Here is a 23597-nt window from a genome sequence, read left to right on the forward strand (position 1 = left end):
TTGCCACCTGCTCAGGACCCGTTCGTTCTCTCGCAAACTTCACTAACCCCCTCGCAGGTCGAAACCCACCCTTTTCGGCGACCCCACATATCTCCAAGTGCTTCCCTTGTCGCGACAAGCTTGCAACTTGGTCTGAACACTGTCCTAGGTTGGTACATCATTGTGCAACACTGAAATCGCCATCCCACCATCAGGTTGTGGCGGAAACACGGCTGCATCACTATGATCATCACTTGCATCACTGACGCATCACTAGAAATTGCACCTTAGGGGGAGCGCTTCGGCCGCAAAGATTCAGTGTCAGACGTGACCCCAAGGTCAGACACCAGCTTGACATGTTGCCACCTGCTCAGGACCCGTTCGTTCTCTCGCAAACTTCACTAACCCCCTCGCAGGTCGAAACCCACCCTTTTCGGCGACCCCACATATCTCCAAGTGCTTCCCTTGTCGCGACAAGCTTGCAACTTGGTCTGAACACTGTCCTAGGTTGGTACATCATTGTGCAACACTGAAATCGCCATCCCACCATCAGGTTGTGGCGGAAACACGGCTGCATCACTATGATCATCACTTGCATCACTGACGCATCACTAGAAATTGCACCTTAGGGGGAGCGCTTCGGCCGCAAAGATTCAGTGTCAGACGTGACCCCAAGGTCAGACACCAGCTTGACATGTTGCCACCTGCTCAGGACCCGTTCGTTCTCTCGCAAACTTCACTAACCCCCTCGCAGGTCGAAACCCACCCTTTTCGGCGACCCCACATATCTCCAAGTGCTTCCCTTGTCGCGACAAGCTTGCAACTTGGTCTGAACACTGTCCTAGGTTGGTACATCATTGTGCAACACTGAAATCGCCATCCCACCATCAGGTTGTGGCGGAAACACGGCTGCATCACTATGATCATCACTTGCATCACTGACGCATCACTAGAAATTGCACCTAAGTCAGCAGCTCACAGGCCCTGGGCAAAAACATCTGACTTGCGCCGCTGCGCATCTTGTACCGCAACCCTCGTTCACTTCTTCTTAGCACACCGTTGACACTTTACATTGCAATCCTTCAGTGTATCAACGGCTCGGCCTGCTCTCGCTCCCCACATGATCACCTCTTCCTCGCCCAACGGAGTCATGGTCATCGACAGACTTGACGACTTCCCTTGATCATCCCTGTAGGACAGGTACTTTCAGGTGAGCGTCCGTCTTTCGTATCGCCGCAGCTTGAATGTGAACCGATCAAGCGAGTCAGAAGCCTGTGTTTCCTCTCCCATGCCTTTCCTTGATCTAGACGACGTCTCGCTACGTCGGCTTTCAACGAGAGATTGTCTAGAGTCAGCAATGGCTCAGGACCCCGCCCGAAGCATCGTAGCCAAATCTAAAGGATCATTCGATCCTCACCGGGGCTAGGCTCGTCGTTCATCGCCAGTATTGTCGCCATCGGACTTCAAACTCTTGGTGTCAACCCAACAAGACTGGCGGTCAAGCGGAGCAGAGAGAGTATGTTTTCCTGTGAGTCTGCGACCTCAAGGACTATACATCGAAACGCCTTGACGTGATTCACACACGCCCCGCTAACGAACGTAAATTCTTGATCAGTATCGGAACTCTCTACGGGACTCTTTCCGCAAACCACACGTCTTCCCGAAGCAGCAAGAAGAACACAGCAATGACTGCCATCGACCTATACACGGACCCCACTACTCGTGATCATGCAGAACTGGCCGCTTCCCTTTAACAACACCATCAACTCAGGTCTTGAACCATCGACCGACATACAAGATGTTCCGTACGACAAGCATCACGTCGGACCAGTCGTAGACGGGGCCGAACGAGTTGGCCTGGACGGGAACTCGAAGATTGCTCTGCTACATGATGATCCGTAGTTGTCGGTCTCTCCAGCGAATCTGGCAGGATTGTGAGTTCCCGGGTCTCTTCTTCTCGGTTTCCCCCCTTCCGACCGTCGGCTCTGCGTTTGAACGGTGTCGTGTCGAGCTGATGCTCTCGTGTTCGGCTCAATCCCTTTACCTTAGCTCAGGTAATCATCAACCCCACGGCTGACAGTACGATTGCGGGCGACGGAAGGACTACCGAATGCCCCGAACGCCGATTCGACGACGACGACCCTTGGACTGGCCACTTTGCCGATAGCGTTTCCGAGGGACTATCGCGTACTCTGCGGTTGACGAAGAATACCGACATCGCCTCACACTTCCCGAAGAACAACTTGATTCACTTTTCTGTCTGAATCGAAGCACAGGTTTGCCTTGAAAGGCTTTATCTAGTAACGGCTTATCCAACCTGGACGTCTTCCGAAGTTTCTTTGCGTTCACAAACCGTGCCCGTCCTCCAAAGCCCGGAGCTACCCGCTCGACATCGCATCTACACCGGGTCAACACGGGGTCTGCGCCCGAGACGCAAGGTCAGTCTGCCTCGTTCGCTGATGAGCAAGCGTACTCGAATCCGATATGTATCAAGCCTGTGCAGTTACCGACTAGACGGTTCGACATCATGACATTATGAAAATCGCATCGACTGAGGTACAGGGCATGAGATTATGAATCGATCAAATCGTTCGCATCTTCTGAAACTCGGCCAACTTTCTCGACACCTCGATCATCGCCGTGGCTTGGGCACAGACCCGGATGGGCGTGCTCGGCGTACTCGGCGTGCTCAAGTCGGTGCCGGTCGGACTGCACGACCCCTGGGTGAGAGCCGGGATGAGTAGGTCCTCGTCCCCGTCCTCGTCCGCGTCCTGGTCCGCGTCCTGTTTCTTGTTCTCGTCCTCGTCGACGCGCTTCTTCGGAGTCCAGTCGAGCAACGATTTGAACGAAACACGACGGTCTTCGGGGCGTTCGGGGAGAGGCATAGTAGGTGCCGATACATGACGACGGTGTGCGATCAACGGGACTGTGTCGTTCCAAGCCCAGGTCATCATGATCGGCTCCGTGGTCTTGAATTCGAACATGGCCTGTGCCACGGCCTTTTCAACGTCGACGTCGACGGGAGGGGGCAGTTTGACGGCGGACGGTTGCCTCCTCGATCCTGAACCAACAAGAGCAGCTGACGGTCTCCTCGATCTCGAAAGCACGACATCGGGAGCTATCCTCTCCGATCCCGATCCGACAAGCGCGGTCCAGCCCTCAAGAGTATCGGGCATCAAGTGGATCGACAGCCTTTGAAGCCGTCTCTTCTCGGTCGCTACGTCGATCCGGGCGGCGGCGGCACGGGGAGTCGGTGCGGCGGGGCGAGGTATGGGTGCAGGCGCGTCCAGTTCATCGACGTCCATCGGCACACCCTTTCTCCAAGCTTCGATGACCGTGTTCAGGTGCTTGGCCCTTCTCTTCAATTGTTCCCGATACCTCGTTCTCTCTTCACTCGCCTCCCGTGCCTCGTCATCGCTGTCCAGTTCGAGATCGACCGAGACCCGCTTCCTCGGCACCGTCGCCAAGATCTTATTGAGGTCCCTATCGCGAACCGGGTACCTCGGTCGATCCTCGATCTCGTCCTTCTTGCGCGTCGGATCCTCCACGAGCGACTCGCTTGAGGCAAAGGCAGGTTGAACCGTCTTGACCTGGTCGACGTCGGAACTGATAGAGGGTAAGACGTCGAGCTCCGAGACGACCGGACTGGTGGTAACAGCATCACTCGGAGCGACAACACTTTCCGCGAGCCGATCGCCCTCGACCTCGACCTCGACTTCAAGACCGGGGTAGTCGGCCTTGTCGAGCCCTTCACACTGATCACATCGCTGGTCATCCCCGTGACAATCACCAAACTCGTCCTGTCCAACAAGAGGCGCCCGACCGGCTTTCAAGGTGCGCATCAACCAAGCCTCGATCCTGATCTCCGTATAGATGAACCAATCGTCCTCTCCGAACATAGGCAGACGGGTAGGTCCGAACTGGACCGGCGCGGTGGGTTCGTCCTCGTTGGCGGGTTCGGGCTTGGTGGGCGAGTTGGCCTTGGGGGCTAGTTGAGGGAACTACGGGAAGAATCAAGAACAGATCGAGTAGTCAGTCCCGGTTCGTCATAGCCAAGATGCGATGACAACGAAATAAGACACGTCGAACAGCCCGGACCGGACTGGACTGGACCGGCTCAGATCAGAAAGGCCACGCCGACGACTCACATAACGTTCAACAACCTCGATGGTACAGCCGAGCAAGAGCGCTCCTACGACGAACCAGACCCAGTGCCGGGGGGTGAGCTTGGCGAGCTTGGTGATGACGACCTGCTTGAGGTCTCGAGCGCGATCGAGAGCGACATCGAACCTGAGATTGAGGGCGTCGGTGATCCGGGCTGAGGGTTGGTTGCAAGGAGGGCAGGACATGTTGCTTTGTCGGTGTTGTTCTTATTATTCGAAGGGGTGAAGGTCGAGGTTGACGGGGCTGGGTCCGGATGTACGTGCGATTCGAGGTGGGAGTTGTCGAAAGTGATACCAGAAGAATAGAGGAGAAACGGTCGAACACCTTCTGATCTTCCGGATACCTCATCCTTATATAGTCCTCTAGCTTCTAGGCTCTGTTCGAAGAAGAAGATTAACCCAAGATCAGCTGACTCTCCCTCTACTTCGACCTGCACCTTCACCTTCTTCTCGACTTATGACGTCGTGGTGGACCTACGTTTCAAGCCTCTCATTGACAGTCATCACTACCATCCCCGAGATCCTTAGCTTGCTTTTAGTCTGTTCCCGTCCATCCCCGGTCGTCCTCGTCGTTTCACCCAGTCCAGATCGTTCAACGACGAGTCGAATCACCCTTGCGCGACCCCCTCTCTTCCCCCTTCCCCCTCGCCACTCTTTCCCCGCCCGTGGTTCCAGACCGAGGTGTATACGTCTTTCCTACTAGTTCAAGAGTTGAGGGAGTCCCTAGCGTCATTTTGTATTGCAAACTAGCTTCGATTGCTGGTTGACGTAGACGAGTTAAAAGTCGGTGGTTCGAGGTCGGGTTTCCTTTTCGAGGTGTTGACGATCGCACAGGCGGCAAGTCCGTCATCGCCGCAAAGTCCGTCTAGCCTACTTTGCTGGTTGACTCGGTTGCTTCTTCTAAACTATACTAGCTATAGTAGAGCCTCCTCGTCATCGTCGTGGCCCCTGCCATCGATGATCATCCCGAAGAATACACATCGAGAAGTCCATCCAGGGGTTTCGTCAAGACCGCGTTTCTTCTTTGTCGGGCAGCTTCCGAATGGGCTAGTATCATCGCTAAGGGATCTAGGTCAGAGTCTCTAGAGGTGCCTCTGTTTGCTATAGCGAGATGCGAGATGTAAGACCTGAGTAGCTGAGGATAGTAGTAAAGCTAGGAAAGTCGGTATCGACCTCGTGCAGCGTATTCGATCCAGGTCAAGTTTCCTTAGAGCGCGACCTTCTCGAGGAGCGGCAGACGAGGATCTTCCTATCGACCTCCGGTATCGGCAACCTATACATCATACTCTAATCGATCTAATCAGAATCGTATGGACGTTTCATCTACCTATCTACAAGCACACCACAAGACCTCTTCGATCATGCCTCCCGAAAGAACCCCCCACCGTTCGACCCTCCTCACCCGCTACAAACAGCTCATCGACCAAGACCTCCCCCTCGCCGCCAAAACCAAGTCCTCCGCTCAACCACGTTGGCCTGTGCACCTGAACCACTGTTTCGGCCGGATCATCCTCGATCACATCTGCCAGAGACCTTGGAGGGAGGTCCTTCAACCGCCGGCTATTGAGCACATGAACATCGCGCAATTGGGAAAGGCGGTCCAGGTCGGGGAGGGGATCTTGGGTGGGACGATCGATCTGGAGAGGCTTAACCGGGAGAGTTTGCAGATGAGGTCGAAGAGCAGGAGTGGAAGCGAAAGCAAGGGCGAAGCCAACGAGTCACTTGGTCACGCCGTACATGCTGGTTCTCAAAGCCATTCGGCATCTCCCACTACCATCATCTCTTCCCCAAACCACATCTCGTCTCCAGGCCTCATCATCGACCCGGCGGAACTGCGAGACCTACCAGCCAAAGCCAACTCCACGCCCGAATCAAGACCGAAGAACAAGAAGAAGAAGACCATCCGAGATTACTTCAAGTCCCCGGTCAAGGTCGAGTAGATGTCGTCGAGGTCGCTACTCCATAACAACCCCGGGAGATTACGATACGACAAGGGCATCCTAACCCTGACTCTGTGCCGGTCAAACGACATCGAGATCAACCATGATCACGCTTAATAATAATGGTCTCCGGGTTCGTCTGGGACGTACGAACGTCACTGCACGTAGACCTCGATTTTAACTTTGGTCTTGACCTTGATCAGCGCTCTGAGCGTCGGCTTTGACCTTGATCAACGCTCAGAGCGTCGGCCTTGGGGACGATAATCAAACAGAATTGAATCTGGGGGTCGAGCTCGTCGAGAACGAAGACGTCCGTGACTCTACGGGATTGCACCTAGACGATCCGAAGTTAGAGCACGGCCGTCGGGTTGCTGGTCGGTCGTTGCGCTCGAAAAGGCCAGACGATAGAAGAACGGTCGGGAGCGGGATTTTGTACATCGTGGGGGTCCGGTATCGATATCGACATCGACACCGTTATCACTATTGAGATCGCTATCACCATCGCCATCATCATCATCATCGTCGTCGTCATCATAAACGATCGTCATCGTTACCATCAAGATTACCAGCATCGTCGTCGTGCCTACGGCTTGGCGTCAGGGAGCTTTTCATTAAATCGATCTCGGCCTCAACAACGACGAATAGGGTCGGATGCATCACCCGGGCTAGAACATCCCTCCGAATCGACCGCTATACGTCTAGTGATGAGCATGTCCGGGGGATCTACCAGTACCGAGCATGGTGATCGGGGTCCTGCTGTTTACGTTCTGCAGGGGTTCGTTCTGCTGGCGTTCGTTTATCGGAGCTGTACGGATGCCAGGATCCACTCGCCAGGAAGGAAACATCAGACGCGAATTGTATTGTACAATACCATACCAAACTACGCCGCTTTAGCCCAGCCCGGAGGTCCACGAGTCTGAGTAGGAGCGAGAGTTGAAACGCTACATCTCGGATGATTAAACCTCAATCGGTTTATGGAAGCTGCGTCCCGGCATGCAAGTTCCGACAACCTGAGAGATGTCGATGATCATCCACCTCGGCGATACATCACTCAACGCGATCCCCGTCCGACCCTGCGAAACGTCCCGGACTGAGTACCTGATCATCGCCAGACTTCACTTATCACGGCCTACCAGATCAACAGAGACGCACGGTCGGCCAGACTCACGGTTCGGACTGCAAAAAGTTCTCCCCGCACGAGGTCGGTAGCTCCGAGGCCTACAAGCCGTCCGACTGGCCGGAGTACGAGCATCGACGGCGTTCATTCGCTGGTTCATCTCTACGACCTTCGCGGTCAGTATTGATTTAGGGACAGGCCAATGGTGTGCGTCACGGTTCCAGATAATATCTCGACCGCGATTGCTGACTCCCTTCCTTGATCGCCTTTCGCACTCGTGGTTGTTGGGTTATGGGGTATAGCTTGAGAATTCGTTAGGTCAACTCGACTTCGCAGGGGACGGAAGAGCGCCGCTCCACGCCTGCTGTGATCCACGCATCATCGTCCGCCTTGCGAGGGAAACATCGCCATAGTGCATCATGTGCGCTTACACCTTTTATGAGCACATCGTCATTCGGGGTTTCCCAAGCGATCTGTCAACCGGATTTTGCCATGTAGCCAGAGCTCATGGTCGCAACACGACTTTCAGACCGGCTCGGTCGAATCGCTCGATAGCGACAAGTCAGACCATGTAATCCGCGTCGTGTATAATTATTACATCTGTACCCTTTTGGATAGCTTGATATCATCCCTTCTTTCGATTCCTATCCCAATGTTGGTAGTCACACCGTATCGAGTAGGAAAGATCGGAGAGGAAGAGGGGGGGACGCTTTTACTTGGCGATAGCAGCCAGCCCCTTGTCGTACGTCTCCAAAGCTCCATTCTTGAGCTTGTACAGTTCGAGCACTTCGGGACTCGTAGGCGACCTCTCTACGGAATCCCCACCGTCGTAACCGGATCGAGGAGCCAGCCGGAGAGAAGCGGCGATGCTCTCGGGGTAGTTTCCGGTCGAGATGAGGTAGTCGACAAAGGAGGTGTCTCGGTAGACGACGTCGTCGACACTCGTCCCGGCGTATTTCTCCAACAAGGAGACGGCTTCTTTGCCAGAGACGTTGGTAGGACCGACGAGGATGTACTTTTGTTTGTTGTGCTTGGCCGTGTCGGGAGAGACGAGCAGGTGACCTGCCACCACCCCGACTTCGTAAGGGTCGATGAGAGCGACCGGGTTGTCCCCATCGATGATCAGACGGAGGGTCTCCTTCTTTCCCGACTCGCGGTAGGTCTTGAGCCAGGATTCGAGCGCCTGGCCGACGAGCGAGATGAACCCGTTCGGCTGGAGGGACGACCAGTGCATCGACCCGAATTGAGGAGTCTCGAGCAAGGTTTCTATCGCCCAATGAGTCCGGGCGTACCAAACGGGAGTGTCCGGACCGACGTTGGCGTGCGTGGTCGAGATACGACAGACGTACTTGACGCACTTTGCTTCCAGGGCGGCGGTCAAGAACAAGGATTCGTCGACGAACTGGCTGACGCCGTTGTGGGAAGCGATGAAGAGACGCTCGACGTCGTTTTCCTTGAGCCAGGCGGCGTCGATCATGGTCCAGTCCTTCTCGATGATCTCAAGACGACCACCGTACTTGGAAGCCAACGCCTTGGCCGAGGATCCCTGAGCGTTCCGAGTGAGCGCGATGACGGTGTGGTTTGCGAACGGGGTGTTGGGCGCGAGCTCGAGGACGGTGTCGACGACACCGCCACCGGTGTTCCCGGTCGCACCGACGACAAGAATGGAAGGGGACATTGTTGTAGTAATGAGACTAATGGCTGTGTCTGCAAGTGGCTATGCGGATTGTAATTCGATGTCTACGAGGTCTTGTCGGTCGTCGTTTCAATCTGAACCAGTCCCATCGCCTCTCGCGCGCCCCTCCAGCTTATATGAGCCTGCCAAGCGCGGACGAACAGTTGACCCGGGTGCTGACACGCGATGTCGACGTCGACACCATCAGCTGATCCCGTTTCAATCAGATCAGTCATCCCAATCCCATCGTTGGACGTCGCCTCGTCATCTTGATCAGCAACAGCCTTGCGCAAGTCAAAAGCTAGACGTCTGTCTTTGACAGAAGGTCCGAAAGTCCTCATTGTCCTCCGCCGAACTCGGTCAGCATTCGTAACGGACATGAGATCTGCCTAGCCCACGGGAGTCCGGATAGATGCGAAGGCTCTTGGCAATGCGAGAAGGACCGTATACGGTGTGGCTTCAAATCCGACGTCTAGTCCTGGTTACATTAATTCCTGATACAATGCTCATGCTAATAACAACCCAGATCGAGGCAATATCGCTAACAATCCACCCTGCCTTATCTTCTCGGAACGTATCAATGGGGATGTTTTCAGGCTTCAAAGCAGATCCGCGCGAATACAGGTTCCCAACCTCGTCGTCCAGGTTCATGTCAACACCAACCGTATCTATAGAAACAACTTGCATTCAGTCTCCTCCGTCTCCCTGTACCGAGAATATTTTTTTTTTGCTCCCAGCGCAATAGCACGTACCTCTCGTTGACGACCCACCGCACCCCCAAATCCGACCACCGATAATTGACCAGACAAACCGTCGGATCCTCTACCTCTGGCTCCCCTGCGCCTTCTTTCACCCAGACGTCCCCGGCCTCGCCCCAGATCTCTACAGATCCACAGCCTTCTTTGAGCGCCGCACGGAGGACTGAAGTCCAAGGGACGGGGTGTCGGACGAAGGTTATGCAGAGTCGTTGGGGGTCTTGGAGACCGGTTCGGAAGCGGTAGGTGAAGAATGGGAGGTCCGAGTCGTTGTTCTCGGCGCAAACGGGGGAGGAAGAGTCGACCGAGCGTGGTTCGATGTAGCCGTACGTACGTGGTCGACCGAGCGTCATCCCAGTCGGTGAGAGTTGATCGCGAACACAATGCTGGTAGAGCGTGTCTCTGCGATAACAACGATAAAAACAAACAGCAATAACGTCAAGCTCAACTCCTCACATGTATCTCACAGTATGGAGAAGATCCACCGTGGTGAAACTGTCATGTTACTCACCCTGAAGGCAACACCGCCATGACAACCTCTTCCCCTACCTCCACCTCATCGACCTGCCTCCTCACTTCCTTGTCGGCAAGGGGTTCTATCGCCCGAACATCGTCCGCAGTCATCCACCTGCCTTCATCTTCTGCTTCAGAAACATCCTCTCGAGCATTACCGATGTGCTTATCAAGCTCTATGGTGTTGTTGTTGGCGGGGATCTTCCAGACCCTCCCACGGGAAGAAGGGACGAACTCCCAACCAGGCCGAGAATCTGGTCCGTGGCCTTGCCGAGCTTTGGAATAGTATTCACCGCCTATCCCGCTGTACAAGACCTAAGTTAAGTCGAGTTTCGATTCGATTTGAATGTATGTGATGATGATGATGGTGAGATTTGTCCGACAGGTCGATCAGCATATGTATAGTGACGGCGCGGTATGATCGCGAGGGAGACAGGGCCCAGGACAAGAGACAAGTCAGCGACTCCTCATTGACCTCCCTGAACTAGCACTATGACTAGAACTAGAGCTAGAACTGGTACTAGAACTCGATACTTACCGAGAAACCCGCATCCCCCTTCCACCCCTTAGGAACCTCGGGAACCTCACCCCAAACCCCCTTAGGGAACTCTGGCAAGTCTTCCTTGGGCGCCAAGATGTAATGCATCAGCTGGAGGAGGTGTCGAGCGTAGTGGCAACCAGAGAAGAGGGGGTTGACGTAGACGCAGGAGATGGCAATGTTCGTTACCTCAATCTCCTCCTTATCAAGTCCGATATCCTCCTGATGGTTGGAATCCCGATCGTGTGAAGTTGTCTTTCTCCGGAGTTGGCGGACGATGCTTCGGCGGCGGTATCTAACGGGATTCGAATTCATGAGAACGGGTTGGTTTCAGTAATATGAACATGAATAAGGCTGCAAGGACATATATGTGTATGTTTTGACTCACGTCTCGCACGAAGCCAAGATCTCGTCTACGGTATCCAGCGATTTACGGGGGACGAGGACCCTATAGTAGTAAGAACGGCATTTGCCAAGTACATTAGCACAGCCATTTGGTATGAGCATGATCAGTCCCTAACTCTCCGAGCTCCCAGCTTCGCATCTGGCTTCGCGACTCACCACGTATCGTACCCGCCCGTCTCTTCCGCCATGACTTCATCTCTCCGACAATACGAATCCAGGTCAAACCCCTTGCCAGCTCCCCATTCGGCAAAGGTATGTTCTCGGGTGCGTCTCCGTTGAGCCGGGTTGGCGAGTGTTACGGTCGTCTCGTCGAACGTGAAAGGCGCTGTAGGGGTGGTCATGGCGAGGTTTGGACCTTCTTCAGGTTGCTCATGTTATTCAGACCGATCTGATATGTGATGGGAAGGATGCTAGAGCGCAGAGCTTGCAACGTTGCTTCGGTCTTGACTTGGTCACATAGCTGGGTATGGTCAAGGTCCATCGTCCTGACCATATCGGTCCACATGGAGCTCGGCCATGTCCGAAGACGAGGATGTCGATATCGAGAAAGAAGATGATGATTCGACCCCCATAGAGATCCTAGCATTAACATCATACCACATACTGAAGCTAGATGTATCACACTCGAGCTCGGGTAGGAAGAACTTACGATCGTGTCATCATATCTCGGCGGCGAAAGCTCAGCGATCATGACGGACGTTGACATGCACATTATCAAGGGCAACACCTCGTCAGCGAGCAACGTCTACCACAACGCCCTCCTTCGATCAGGGATCATCGAATGTATTCATCATCAGCATGAGCAGGCTGATGTGTTTTCCTTTGCGCTGACCTCCAAAGAGGCTTACCAATCGGCCTTGCGGTACTTGAGACGAAAGGTGACCTTTTCGCAGGTCATCGAAGCGAGCAGATGTGATCGGTACGCACAATACTTGGAATCGGTACATGCTCTGGTGGTACAGGAACATTCGATTCGACTAGTCGACGGTCAACTCTTAGTCGAAGGGGAGAAGCAGTCAGCCGACGCCGATATCGTACTCTTCCTGATCCGATCGTATCCCTACAAGACACCTCACGTGTTCCACCTCAAGGGCATTCGATACATGCCAAACCTCCGATGGATCTCCATCGAATGTTGTCCGTCCGACCTGTTGGACCCAAAGTTGAACCTCAAGCCGTCCGTCCGTGTACATGTGGAGAGGAAGGAGATTTACCAGGTGGGCCCGCGTCGCATCGAGGTCACGAGCAGGGCGAAGGGGCAGATACGGCGTTGGGATTGGGAAACGCTTTGGGACCCGCAAGCGATGCAATTAAAAGACAATCCTTCGTCTGCTTTCCAACGCTGGTCCAAGCAGGTAGTCTTGGATACGATCACCATCTGGCCGTCAGAGCGTAGTGCGATCGAAGAGGAAGACACGGACGACGATCTCTGGGTCGACCCAGTGATTCAATCTCTCCGACACTGGAAAATGGACACGCGTTTAAATCGTCTACGTAACCTCTACATCGAGGACCAAGATATCTGCGCAGAGACGCTCCAAATGATCCTCCGCCAATGCCCCATGCTTGAACAGATTGAGGTCTCATTGTCAAGTGACTCGCGTGAAGCGGAAGATTACGGGCTGTTACAGGATCTCACTGGGAGATGGGGCTTGATCGACGTCACGTTGAGGGGAAACGCAAAGATCGAATGGTTACCCTTTCTTCGGCGGTGTAAACGGGTCTCCCTACTTTCCCTACGGGAGGTCGATGGAGAGAGATTCTCTCCGCCGTCCGTCTTGAGATGTTGGAACGTCTCGGAATGGGAAGACCTTTACAACGAATACAATCTAGACCTGGACAGGGTCTACCTCGAAGACCTCACCGTCGACTTGCCGATCTCGGGTGTCCGGACGTGTTTACAAGCGGATACGTTGATCAGATTCATCAAGACGAACACGACGGACCAGACGAGAGTCCACCTGAACGTGACCGGAGCAAAGGTGGATTTTGACTTTGAAGTCAAAGGAGCTGTTGACGAGGACGATGATGACTTAAAAGTGTCCGGTAGGGATGTCGAGATGATGCGAGCGCATCGGGCCATCTTGCGTTACGCTGCGGACGAGCGGGAAAAGCTGGATCGTGCCGTCTCATGACCCACCGTCTAGGGTTCAAGTCAGGATCATTGCGTCTGACCTTGTCTGCCCGTCTAGAGCCCCTGATCCAATATTTGGTGGCACAAGACGATCATCAAACAAGGATCGTGTCACACCGAAATGGGTCGAATTGACCGGGACATGTACAGCACTTTACATAGGTTTGCCAAAGTCGCATCCTCTGCTTGAACTACCAGAACGTGATGCCTATGTGCAGCAGCGATACCAAATCCATGGGGTGTCTCGATGTAACAATCTTGATAGTTTTGCGAATCTTGGTCCGTACCTAAAATTACTCGCCGGGACTCAGAAGCATCATCATTGATTGTATGATGAAGCGTCCCCGTTGGCCGTCAAACCACACTCTGCTGGTCCGCGCACGGTCATGCGGCTGCCTTCATTCGATCGTTGCGTTGAACCTCGGTTGAGCGATAGCGGTTCCATGTGATTCGAATACTACGGTAGTTGATGTTAGGTACTAACTCTCGAAGAACTGTGCTGTACTGGACGAACATGTTTCGAACCGACAGAAAGCTGTGGGTAATGGCCAGGGGCGCCCACTTTGATTCTTTCGTAGCAACCGTTGTCAGACGCGTGCTAGCCTCTCGCATCAAAATCACAGGGCAGGCACAGCTCTCACTAGCTCACTTTCGATGGAGATGTCTGAGATTCGGCGACCGAGCGCTCAGGTAAGATGACGGGCCGGTCGCGATGGAATGGTCAACTCCTGTGAGACGGCTCGTGAGCCGGGATATCCTGTCTTGCAATACGCCACCGAAAGATACGGTTCGCGCCGTTGCTAGACATCAAGGAAGAGAAGGGGAGCGCCATTGTTTGTCGGTCCTCGATACCCCTGTGATTCAATCCTGCATCTTCCTTGGATGAAAACGCCCATAGCTCTTCTGATTATAAGCGATCCATCGCGGAGTGACAGCGTGCCCTATAGCGATGTGCAAACGCCTGTACAGCAGCTGGACGCCACGTCTTTAGAAGCGAGAGCATTCATGTTGGCGTATCTCGGTGGAGCGCATTGCGATCGGAACCGCAATGATCCGAGACAAGAGTGCGATTCGATTTCGATACGTCGGTTCTTAGCGTAGTTTGATAAACACAAATTTGCCACTGAAGCTCTTTTACTCGATACAAATTTAAAATACAACCAATTGCGTCTCGATATTCCACCCAATAGCAGTCTGTCGACGCGAATACTCGTGGTCAGTTGACGTCCAATCTACTTGAACTCGCTTTGTTCGTGCAACTCACCAACCCAGGTTTGACTATCTCATTGATAAGTCCGTCCGGACCACAGACCATCAGAAGCGCGTCGTCGGAAGGTGGCGGTAGGTACTGGCGCAGCGTGTTCTCGGTCATTCGACCCTTCGTATATGTCTCTGGCCAGTCGAAAGGAGGCGCAGACAGGGCGTGATGGAGTTGGAATCGTCCTTGTGACCGTTCTACAAGGCCGTCCAGTTCTTGGCGACAGACTGCAACCGAAAAAAAGCATCATGAGCGACAGGCCTTGAAACGATCCAGTAACAGTATCTGCTCTCACGTATATCCTCTTCTTTCCGGTTACTATCGACACACCAGACTTTCGGCAGGTCTTGGTGGCTGTTTCCCGATCGAGCATCGCCATCGACTATCTCGCGTACAACCTGAAGAATCGGCGTGATTCCCGAACCGGCACAGATCATCCCAAACGTGTTCACCTTGCGCTCGACCCCGCGCCATCGACAGACTCCACGTTCGAGGTAGGTAAATGATCCCAACGGACCCTTGAACTCGATCTCGTCTCCGAGTTCCAGCTCGTTGAAACCGGTCGTCATCTTGCCACCGTTTCGCCATGTCTCGTTGGCGAGATAGAGCTTGATGAGGAGGTCGATGTGTCCCGTTGCGCTTGCGGACGATACCGGCGTATAGGCTCGCTGTACCATCTCGCCCTCGACTACACGAGTCTCCTCGAACTCGGCGTTCTCTCTGTCCTCCTCCGAGATGCTCTCGCGAGGAGCTTTTCGTCTCAGTCTGACGAATACATGTTGTCCAGTGGGCTGAGGATCAGGTACATGCCCCATCAGCACTGATAGGTCGCCTACAAAACAAGCTCTACTCACCAAACCCAAGGTCTGGTCTTTGTCTTGAAGCGCGAATCGATAAACCCTCGAGTCGTGCGAGACGGTTTTCACCGAGACGAGCGGCGCCTTTTTCCACTTGGTCTTGTTCAAGAAGATGGGTTCGATTTGTGTCTCCTGTGGCGCAGAGACGGCCTCGATCAGGCCCCGGGCGTCCAAGGTACCGATATGGTAGCTGGAGATGAGGGAGATTAGCTACGTAAAACACGACAGAGACACATATTCACGCTTACTCTGCTAGCATTGCCCTTCCCTGTGGCGAATGGATCGACATGAAGTCCTCGGTCTGCGTCGTTTCAGCATCAGTCTCAACAAGCTCAGCGATATCGACCTATTGAGACCCACCGCATCTTGACCAGCTACCAGGGAGATCGATTCGCCTCCACCAGGATGATCCTTCATGAACCCGGACCCGTCGTAGACTATCGGTTTGGAGCTTTAGCCTATTTGCTGATTGAGGCAATCTTCAGTCTGTCCGGCTTACCTTCCCCACGAACGACAAACCAAGGGTGCTCGGGATCAGTATGCGCCTTCAGCTCTTCTGCCGTGATGATCCGCTTGATCGACTCCTTGACCATAGACACTTCCTTCTTGACGATCGGTTTCATGGTCGACGGACCGGGAGCGTCGGGTTTCTTGCCAAACACCGGTTTCAAAATGTCTTGCCCTTCGTCTTTTAGACGTTCCATCCATCCTCCTGCGTGCACTCCGGCCAGCGTAGGGTGTTCGAAGCGGACGCTTCGGCCGTCGTCCTGCTGATGGACAGCCACTCGGAACCACCAGTTGTTCATCATCGAGGTCGCATTCCAGTCTAGGGGCGTGGGCAGCTATATGTTAGCAATCAGCCGGGACGATCCGCGCTATCTCCAACTCACACATCTCTTGCGGCTGTCCGCTCAGTCCTTCATCCATCGCCCTGACCATGATCGCCGGCGTAGTCTTCAGGTCCGACGATGGTATCTTGAAGCTCCAGAAACACCAGCAGAAGCACGTATCCCGGTCGGTCAGATCGAGATGGCCATAGGTCTCGTCCTGATACGCTACTGCGCGATACAGGTCCTCCGGGCTGCGAGTCACACTTTGTCAGTACAAGTACAACAAGAACTGAAGGATCGGAATCTTTGGGCGTTCAAGGCTTACTAGAAGATCTCTGCCAACTTCCAGGTCGTCCCCTCGTCTAGCGATACTTCAATACGGTTGACTCGACGTCCTCCCCCAGAGTAAGCGTAACCCTTGACGGTATAATCGGATCCCAACGTATCCAGGTTGACGACCTCGTCGTGGTCCGGTTGAGCGATGGCCGAATTGGTGTTCAGTTCGTTGATGATATAACGAGGATCGTACCACCTGCGTGACACATTCTCTACTGCTTCAGCGAAACTATCCGATTGGGTTAGGCATGAGAGCGCCGTATTCTACTCACCACTTCTTCTCTGCACGGGCCTCTTCAGGCATAACCTGGGTCGGCAACACCTTGTTATCCCAGAACTGTTCACCAAACCTCGATCTGTCAGTATCGTAGACCAGAGACAGGCAGTCTCCCAATTTTTTTGGCTCACATGCAGGTAATGTTGCGATTCTTGGTGCGAGATCTCGATCTTGGTGAGCCATTTGACCATCCTTCAGGTTGAAAGTCAAGAGATCGGATCGATCAGCTTGCTGTTTGATGATGACTATCGTTCACTAGGGATAGCTTACCTTCCACCGATCTGACCGGGGCAAACCAGCCGGATCGGGAACCCATGATCACTGCAAACGCACCATTCACCCACCTTACAAACCTATCAGCTCTGTCCCACAACTACCGTCCACTCCTAACCCTCACTTACGGCGACAAAGGCTCCCCATTCATCGCCCAGGCGATCAACATCCCCCTCTCCCTATTCCTCGCCCAGCTCAACAACTGACTCGTCCCATACCTCCCTTGAGGCAGATCATCAGCGCCTTCAAAGACCACATGAGCCGCTCTAGCTCCCGTCTCCGGATGCGGGATCGGTTGTACTAGATCGAGTATGTCCGCTAGGTACACCCCGGTGAAGAGGGCTGTGGATACTCCGGCGGCACCCCAGTTGAACCCGAGGCCTTTTCTCACGACGTTTTGTTCTTTCCTGCGGTCTGTAGAGTACATCGCGAGTCACGTTTGACAAGTATCAGCCAACAAAATTCCAGATAATACGAGGCGAGGCGAGACGACCACAAAGAACTCACTTCCCGCACAAACAAGCGTCACCGGCAAAGTGACCACCTTAAACCTCTCTTTCAGATCCCTCAACGAGAACTCTATAGGGTTCTTAACCTGCCCTGTCACCTCTACTTTCCAATTCGCCGCGAGCTGCTCGTCGACTTTAGGTACGGCGCCGTGGTTCCGCACGTAGAATAGCTCGGAGGGTGTTAGGAAGCCCTACGACAGTGAACGGAGCGAACGATTGGGATGGGAGATGAGATGAGCTGGATACCTGCGGGAAGAGGAAAGAGGGGTTTGGGGCTTACTTGGTCGAACAAGGTGTTCAATTTCGGTTCACAATTGAAAGGATGCTAGACAAGATGAATCCATGCAGTACGTGCCATCGTCAACATCCCCATAGAAAGGCTAGCAGGGGGGGGGGGCAGTTTTATTGCAGGCCACTCGGTGGGACTCGAACTCACCTTCCCCGTCAACCTGACCAACCTCGGATCTCTATTCAACCACGCATCCGGCGTGCCCGCATCCTTCTCGTCGGGGGAAGTGTAGGTGGTAGATTTCGGTACGGCTGGGAAGCTGGCTGGGAAGCCATTGGTATCTTCATCGTCTTTCTCCTCTATCTCTAGGTCATACTCTGGCTTGATATCTAGGTCTAGGTCTGGAGAAGAAGGGATGGATGTAGCCGGGGAGGTCTCGCCGGACAAAGAATTGGGTAAGGTCAACGAGTCTCCCAGTGCCGACGGACTGTTCGGGGAGGACGAAGAGTTGGATGATGTCGAGATGCTCATGGTCGTGATATCAGGTGTGGTGGTATACTGAACGACGTTTGATTTTGTGTTTCGATCCGATTTTCAGTAGCGGTAGAGGTTTCCAAAGGTTTACGAGTACAAGTATCGCTAGTAGTATAGCTGGTATGAAGCAAGTCGAGCGTTGGAGCTGAAGGCGTCGACGAGACCCAACGAGCATCGCCCCATTACATTTCATTTCATGTACAGCATACCCACTCCGCGCGCTCCATGCTCTACGAGATAAGCTCAATCCCGCTCCCAAATTCCATATTCTATATTCCATGTCCTCGACAAAAGTGCTCGGTCGATTGATAACGACGACGACAAGAGAGAGATTGTGACAGGCACGCGCGCTAATCAGGCGACGGAACGTTTCATATCTCACGCGCGGAAGCTGATAAGCCAGACGAGTGGGAACAACCTCCGACTAGCTCCGGGGTCGTCTCCCTTATCTCTCCTGGCTTCCCTCTTGGCCCATGCCGGATGTTTGGGAATCGAGGCTCCACGCCATTTCATTTGGAATGATCACCCCGGAATGAAATCCGTCGAGCTGCGAGCTGGTTCAAAACCAGAACTTCCCACGGTAACCACGACCACAACTACCTATCGCGAGATCACAAGCTCGGCCTCAAGCAGTCTTTGGAACGAATCGTGTTCTTCTGATTGTATACAAGTTCTGATACTGCGTATCTCACGGGCGCGCGTCTTTTACAACTACCTATCGTTCAAGTCGTATCTCGTCGTCTATCGTGTCTCATTCGCCTGCCGCTCTATGCATCTACCAATCGAGTCCCGGGTTCGAACACGCGCTCAACGTCTTCCCCGGCATAGCCCCCCTGTTCGGGTTGACCTCGTCCTTGGGTCCTACCAGCTGCAACGCCTTGTCCTTGAGCGCGACGGCTGTAGCTGCGCCTCGTCCATAGAGTTCGGCTGTTGCTTTGGTGACCATCCACTTCGAAGTCCCGATCGCCGCGTCCAGAGCTTGACCGGGTGGCAAGTACAGGTAAATGTCGCCATCCTGTTCTTTAGCTTGGAAGGTGACGATCGACAAGTCGGCATCGTTCAGACAGTTCCCCGACTTGAGGTTAAAGTTCCGTTTATGCAAGGGACATGAGACGTAAGGGTTCTTGTCCTTGTCCTCCCCGATAATCCCATGATCGAGCACCATCGCCCGTTTATGCGGACACTGTTGCTGGGAAGCGAACAGCCCCTTTTTGGGTACGTTGAAGATGGCAATCTGACTATCCCCAATCTTGACCGAACAAGACGTCGTCGCTCCCTCGGTCGGGTTCAGATCCTCCATCCTGCAGACCTGTTGCCAGCTCCATTCGTCCTTGTCGGCGTCAATCATGCTCTCGGTCATCTTGACCGTGGGGAACTCTTTAGGCCAATCGGCAGGTCGGGGTTGGTTACGCTCGGTGATGACCTCGATGTTCCGAGCTCGTTCGGGGGTGTTGACGAACTGTCGGAATTGTTTCCTACGATGAGGCTCCTTGACGACTCGGGTCCATTCGCATTCGTACGTCTGGTAAGCGAGAGGGGCGTCACCAATATCAGTCAGCATGTTCCCGAGACCCTCACGCACTCGCTGTGCGACTCACCCCGACCAAAGCATCCATCGACTTGTCGAGCTCGTCACAGATCCCAAGCTCGTCCTCCAAGATGATCTTTTTCAACTTGTCGATCCCGCCATCGAAACTCTCCATCCAGCGAGCGGTACGCATGAGCTTGTCGGCGGTTTTGATGTAGAACATGAGGTAACGGTCGAGGATCCGGACGACCTGGTTAGGGGGGACGTCGGTGGCGAAGAGCTGGGCGTGACGTGGGCTGGCTCCTCCGTTTCCTCCGACGTAGATCTGTGCAAGGGGTGATGTATGGGTGAGCTTGGTCTTGAAGGGAAAGCAGTTTCGGTCAGCGGCGTGAACTCACGTTCCATCCCTTGTCCGTGGCGATCAAACCAAAGTCCTTACTCTGCGCTTCTGCACACTCTCGAACGCACCCCGAAACACCTCCCTTGATCTTGTGAGGCGATCGGATCCCCTTGTAACGGTCCTCGAGTTGCACGGCGAGACCGACCGAGTCGCCGATCCCGTATCGACAAAAGCTGCTGCCCACACACGACTTGACGGTTCGCAATGACTTGCCGTACGCGTGACCGGATTCGAAACCGGCATCGACGAGTTCTTCCCAGATGTCGGGCAGGTCCTGTTTTTGAGCCCCAAACAGGTCCACTCGCTGTCCACCGGTGATCTTGGTGTACAGGTTGTACTTTTTGGCGACCTGCCCCACGGCGATGAGACCGTCCGCGGTGACCTCTCCCGCCGCCATCCTGGGTACGACCGAGAACGTCCCGTCACGCTGAATGTTGGCGAGGAACCTATCGTTGGTATCCTGATTGGCGTGATGGACCGGGTCCATGACGTGTCGGTTGATCCCCGCCGTGGAGGAGATCAGGTTGCCGATGGTAGGCTTGCAGATCTCGCACCCGATGCTGTCCTTGTCTTTCCCCGCGGCCTCCATGATCTCGGTAAACGTTGTGAGCTTTTTCACCTTGACAATGTTGAACAGGTCGGCTCGCGAGTGTTCGAAATGAGGGCAGAGGTGGTTGCTGATCGCTCGACCGGCCTTTTTCATCTCGGCGTTGAAGATGTCTGGCGGGAGGGGCAAACAACATGTCAGCAAGGTCGAGTCTTCAAGCGTCAACACGACCACTCACTCGTTACCAACGGCATGCAACCCCCACAACCCGTCCCGGCCTTGGTCTTGATCTTGATGTCTCCGATCGTATCACACCCATCCTTGACGCATTTCGCCACGGCTCCCTTGGTCACGTTGTGACAAGAACAGATCTGAGCGTCGTCGTCCAGGTCGGCGCCGTCATCCTCTCCACCCGATTTTTTCCCGATGATAAACTCGGAAGGAGGGACATCCAAAGCCTTCTTCTTCTTGGTGATCGAGACGAGCTTGATGAAATCCGAGACGTCGCCGACCATCATCCCACCGAGCAAGTACTTGCCATCGGCCGTGTAGATGAACTTTTTGTATGTCCCCGAGAACGGATCCTTGTACGTCAAACACTTGATCGGTTCGTCCGGCAAGGGCTCGTAGACCTTGACCTTGCGTTCGACGTTTCGACGATGTTGAGCGCAGGTGTCCGTGCCGGGGAGGGCGGGTTCTCCGGGGACGTGGGTGTCGGCCATCGGCGCATCGGCCGAGGTCGAGCTGGTCACGGTCTTGGGGAACTTTTCGACCAGCGGCTTTTGTTCACGGCCATACGGTTTGTCGGCGAAAAAGTCTCCGCTGCAAAGGACATAAAGAGCGTCGAAAGCGTCAACAACGACGGTCTCCGCTCTCGAGATTATCGCCCGACTCGGACTCGGAGACTCACAAACTGGCCACGTCGACCCCCATCAACTTCAACTTTGTCGACAAATCCGGCGCATTCATCTTCCTCGGCCTGAACTTCCCCAACTTGGTCTCTGTCTGACAAAGGTTGAACGCCAAGATATCCGCCATCTCCACCCCGGGACCGATCAGACCATACGTATTTCCCTTCCAACTCGCACACTCTCCCATCGCATAGACTCCGGGTGCTGACGTCTGAAGATCGTCCCCGACCTCGATCCCACCCCGGGCGTGACACTTGATCCCACTCGCCCGGGCGAGGTCGTCACGAGGGCTGATCCCTACGGCCATGATGACCAGGTCGGCTTCGAGGCATTCCCCATCGACGAATTCGAAACCCTTGAAGACCTCCATCCCCGGGTCCTCGGCGCACGGTTCGGTCATCATGCTAGAGACGTCGACGTTGGTCAGGCATTTGACGCCCATATCTTCTATCCTCCTGAGGACCATCGTCCCCGCCTCCTTATCCAACTGCCTGGAAAGCGGGTACCCTTGTCGGTTGATAATACTAACATCGGGGATGGTCGGGAGGTCATAAACAGCTTTCGCCGCTTCGAGCCCCAATAATCCTCCCCCGACGACGGTCGCCCGGGTCACATGCGGCTGATCGGCATAGTCGATGATCTTTTCCAAATCCGCAATGTTCCTATAAACAAAGACCCCCTTGGTCTTCTTCGCCCTCGCTTGGGTGCAGTAAGGCGGCATGCCCGCATCGGACCCCGTGGCGATCACGCAAATGTCATAGGCGTACGTATGGCCCGTATCGGTCGAGGCCGTCTTGTTGGCCGTGTCGATATGCGTGACCTGTTGACCCACATGGAATTCGCTACGAGTCGACAAAAGGCAAAGCAAAGGAATCAAGACGAAGACGAAGACGATCAGCTTCCGAGTATATCATAACAGCGCGTAACTTCTGAACCTAGAACGGGCCGATGAGAACTCGACTCACAACCTCTCCGGATCCTGCGCCTTATACCACTCCGGACTGTTCAAATACAACTCCCCAACGTTCCTATGCAAGAAATACTCTGTCAACCCGACCCTATTGTACGCCAAATGTTTCTCCTCTCCACAAGTGACGACTTGATATCTCCCTTCCGTATCGTTGTTGAGGATCTTCTCGATGAAGGCTATGCCTACCATCCCGAGGCCTACGACGAAGATCCTCGTACGTGTACGGGGAGGGTCTGGGGCAGGGTTTGAGAGGGTTGTAGCTGTGGTCGAGGATGAGTCTGAAGGGGAGGCTGGGCGGGATGAGGTGGATCCAGAGGCCGAGGCCGAGGATGAAGATGCTGTTGCCGGGACAGGGGCGGTCATGATGGGGCGGGTATGAGGGTCGTTCGACGTCGTTCAGATCGAGTGTGAGTGGGATGGGAGTCGCAGGTCCTAGGTCGAGGTTTGTCGAATCGCGAGCTGTCCGATGCTGATGATGACGACGATGGGGCGGACGAGATGCGAGTTGTAAAGTGCGGAGTTCAGAAGATCTACCTCTTTCGCCTGTCGCTGGTCACAGCGTTGTTGTAGAGTTATTATGAAGAATCCCTTTCGCTCACTTGGATCGCTCGACGGGAACGGAAGGATTCGCCCGCCGTCGATAACATCGATTCCCCGGACGTCCGACCCCTTGACTGTGCCAAGAAAGTGCTGCCGGTAGTCGATCTGGAATGGGATACTATGTATATCGCCTCATCCTGATTGGAGCCACACGTAAATCACGAGAGGAGAGGGGTGAGCTGTGTGTGTACCTGAATGTGTCAAAGGGAGGAAATCCCCTCCCGTGTGCATGAGATCCGTGTGAGAATTGGGAATTGGGGAGATGGGAAGGGGAAAGATATCGATATCATCCTTCCTCGTTGTTATCTCTCGAAAGGAG

At 54.2% G+C, this 23597-nt stretch overlaps 6 protein-coding genes across 6 annotated transcripts; 2 read left to right on the plus strand and 4 right to left on the minus strand.

The window, feature by feature from the left end:
- Positions 1–2561: 2561 nt before the first annotated feature.
- Positions 2562–4328, minus strand: HD553DRAFT_337938 (uncharacterized protein; the record flags this gene model as incomplete). Its single annotated transcript, XM_046182309.1, has 2 exons — positions 2562–3980; positions 4128–4328. The coding sequence occupies 2 exons, from the start codon at positions 4326–4328 to the stop codon at positions 2562–2564; spliced, it is 1620 nt and encodes a 539-aa protein (XP_046039889.1).
- A 1175-nt stretch (positions 4329–5503) lies between these two features.
- HD553DRAFT_346784 (uncharacterized protein) lies at positions 5504–6367 on the plus strand (the record flags this gene model as incomplete). The annotated part of the gene is made up of 1 exon (XM_046183241.1): positions 5504–6367. One exon carries the CDS (start codon positions 5504–5506, stop codon positions 6080–6082), a length of 579 nt encoding a protein of 192 aa, XP_046039890.1. The 3' UTR covers positions 6083–6367.
- Positions 6368–7757: 1390 nt separating this feature from the next.
- HD553DRAFT_332863 (uncharacterized protein) lies at positions 7758–11524 on the minus strand. Its single transcript, XM_046182077.1, has 7 exons — positions 11242–11524; positions 11069–11128; positions 10681–10975; positions 10141–10457; positions 9627–10031; positions 9056–9183; positions 7758–8906 (listed from the first exon to the last, which is right to left on the minus strand). Exons 1-7 carry the CDS (start codon positions 11424–11426, stop codon positions 7912–7914), a joined length of 2385 nt encoding a protein of 794 aa, XP_046039891.1. The 5' UTR covers positions 11427–11524; the 3' UTR covers positions 7758–7911.
- Positions 11525–11693: 169 nt separating this feature from the next.
- HD553DRAFT_302012 (uncharacterized protein) lies at positions 11694–13520 on the plus strand. Its single transcript, XM_046178680.1, has one exon. The coding sequence runs from the start codon at positions 11775–11777 to the stop codon at positions 13218–13220; it is 1446 nt and encodes a 481-aa protein (XP_046039892.1). The 5' UTR covers positions 11694–11774; the 3' UTR covers positions 13221–13520.
- Positions 13521–14231: 711 nt separating this feature from the next.
- HD553DRAFT_302014 (uncharacterized protein) lies at positions 14232–18527 on the minus strand. Its single transcript, XM_046178681.1, has 16 exons — positions 17996–18527; positions 17840–17884; positions 17558–17750; positions 17179–17464; positions 17048–17098; positions 16909–16969; positions 16773–16837; positions 16490–16696; positions 16225–16415; positions 15834–16160; positions 15695–15771; positions 15583–15635; positions 15332–15524; positions 14773–15268; positions 14484–14704; positions 14232–14413 (listed from the first exon to the last, which is right to left on the minus strand). Exons 1-16 carry the CDS (start codon positions 18317–18319, stop codon positions 14369–14371), a joined length of 2835 nt encoding a protein of 944 aa, XP_046039893.1. The 5' UTR covers positions 18320–18527; the 3' UTR covers positions 14232–14368.
- Positions 18528–18955: 428 nt separating this feature from the next.
- Positions 18956–23500, minus strand: HD553DRAFT_278742 (uncharacterized protein). The gene is made up of 6 exons (XM_046178070.1): positions 22674–23500; positions 21708–22550; positions 21036–21619; positions 20249–20970; positions 19921–20175; positions 18956–19844 (listed from the first exon to the last, which is right to left on the minus strand). Exons 1-6 carry the CDS (start codon positions 23039–23041, stop codon positions 19098–19100), a joined length of 3519 nt encoding a protein of 1172 aa, XP_046039894.1. The 5' UTR covers positions 23042–23500; the 3' UTR covers positions 18956–19097.
- Between the last annotated feature and the right edge of the window lie 97 nt (positions 23501–23597).

The sequence above is a fragment of the Filobasidium floriforme genome (assembly GCF_021052385.1).
Source record: "Filobasidium floriforme strain CBS 6241 chromosome Unknown HD553scaffold_1, whole genome shotgun sequence".
Classification (NCBI taxonomy): Eukaryota; Fungi; Basidiomycota; class Tremellomycetes; order Filobasidiales; family Filobasidiaceae; genus Filobasidium; species Filobasidium floriforme.

What these genes read in the sequence shown, in the direction of transcription:
- HD553DRAFT_332863 (XM_046182077.1), bottom strand. Translation starts at nt 11,426, where the DNA reads ATGACCACCCCTACAGCGCCTTTCACGTTCGACGAGACGACCGTAACA. An exon ending in ATCTTGGCTTCGTGCGAGAC is followed by an intron (nt 10,976 to 11,068) that starts GTGAGTCAAAAC and finishes GAATCCCGTTAG; the next exon opens with ATACCGCCGCCGAAGCATCG. An exon ending in CGGTGGGTCGTCAACGAGAG is followed by an intron (nt 9,184 to 9,626) that starts GTACGTGCTATT and finishes TGTCAAAGACAG; the next exon opens with ACGTCTAGCTTTTGACTTGC.
- HD553DRAFT_302012 (XM_046178680.1), top strand. Translation starts at nt 11,775, where the DNA reads ATGACGGACGTTGACATGCACATTATCAAGGGCAACACCTCGTCAGCG.
- HD553DRAFT_302014 (XM_046178681.1), bottom strand. Translation starts at nt 18,319, where the DNA reads ATGAGCATCTCGACATCATCCAACTCTTCGTCCTCCCCGAACAGTCCG. An exon ending in AATGGGGAGCCTTTGTCGCC is followed by an intron (nt 17,099 to 17,178) that starts GTAAGTGAGGGT and finishes GTGCGTTTGCAG; the next exon opens with TGATCATGGGTTCCCGATCC. An exon ending in AGATAGTCAAACCTGGGTTG is followed by an intron (nt 14,414 to 14,483) that starts GTGAGTTGCACG and finishes TCGCGTCGACAG; the next exon opens with ACTGCTATTGGGTGGAATAT.
- HD553DRAFT_278742 (XM_046178070.1), bottom strand. Translation starts at nt 23,041, where the DNA reads ATGACCGCCCCTGTCCCGGCAACAGCATCTTCATCCTCGGCCTCGGCC. An exon ending in GCGCAGGATCCGGAGAGGTT is followed by an intron (nt 22,551 to 22,673) that starts GTGAGTCGAGTT and finishes GTCGACTCGTAG; the next exon opens with CGAATTCCATGTGGGTCAAC. An exon ending in CCACGGACAAGGGATGGAAC is followed by an intron (nt 20,176 to 20,248) that starts GTGAGTTCACGC and finishes CCCCTTGCACAG; the next exon opens with ATCTACGTCGGAGGAAACGG.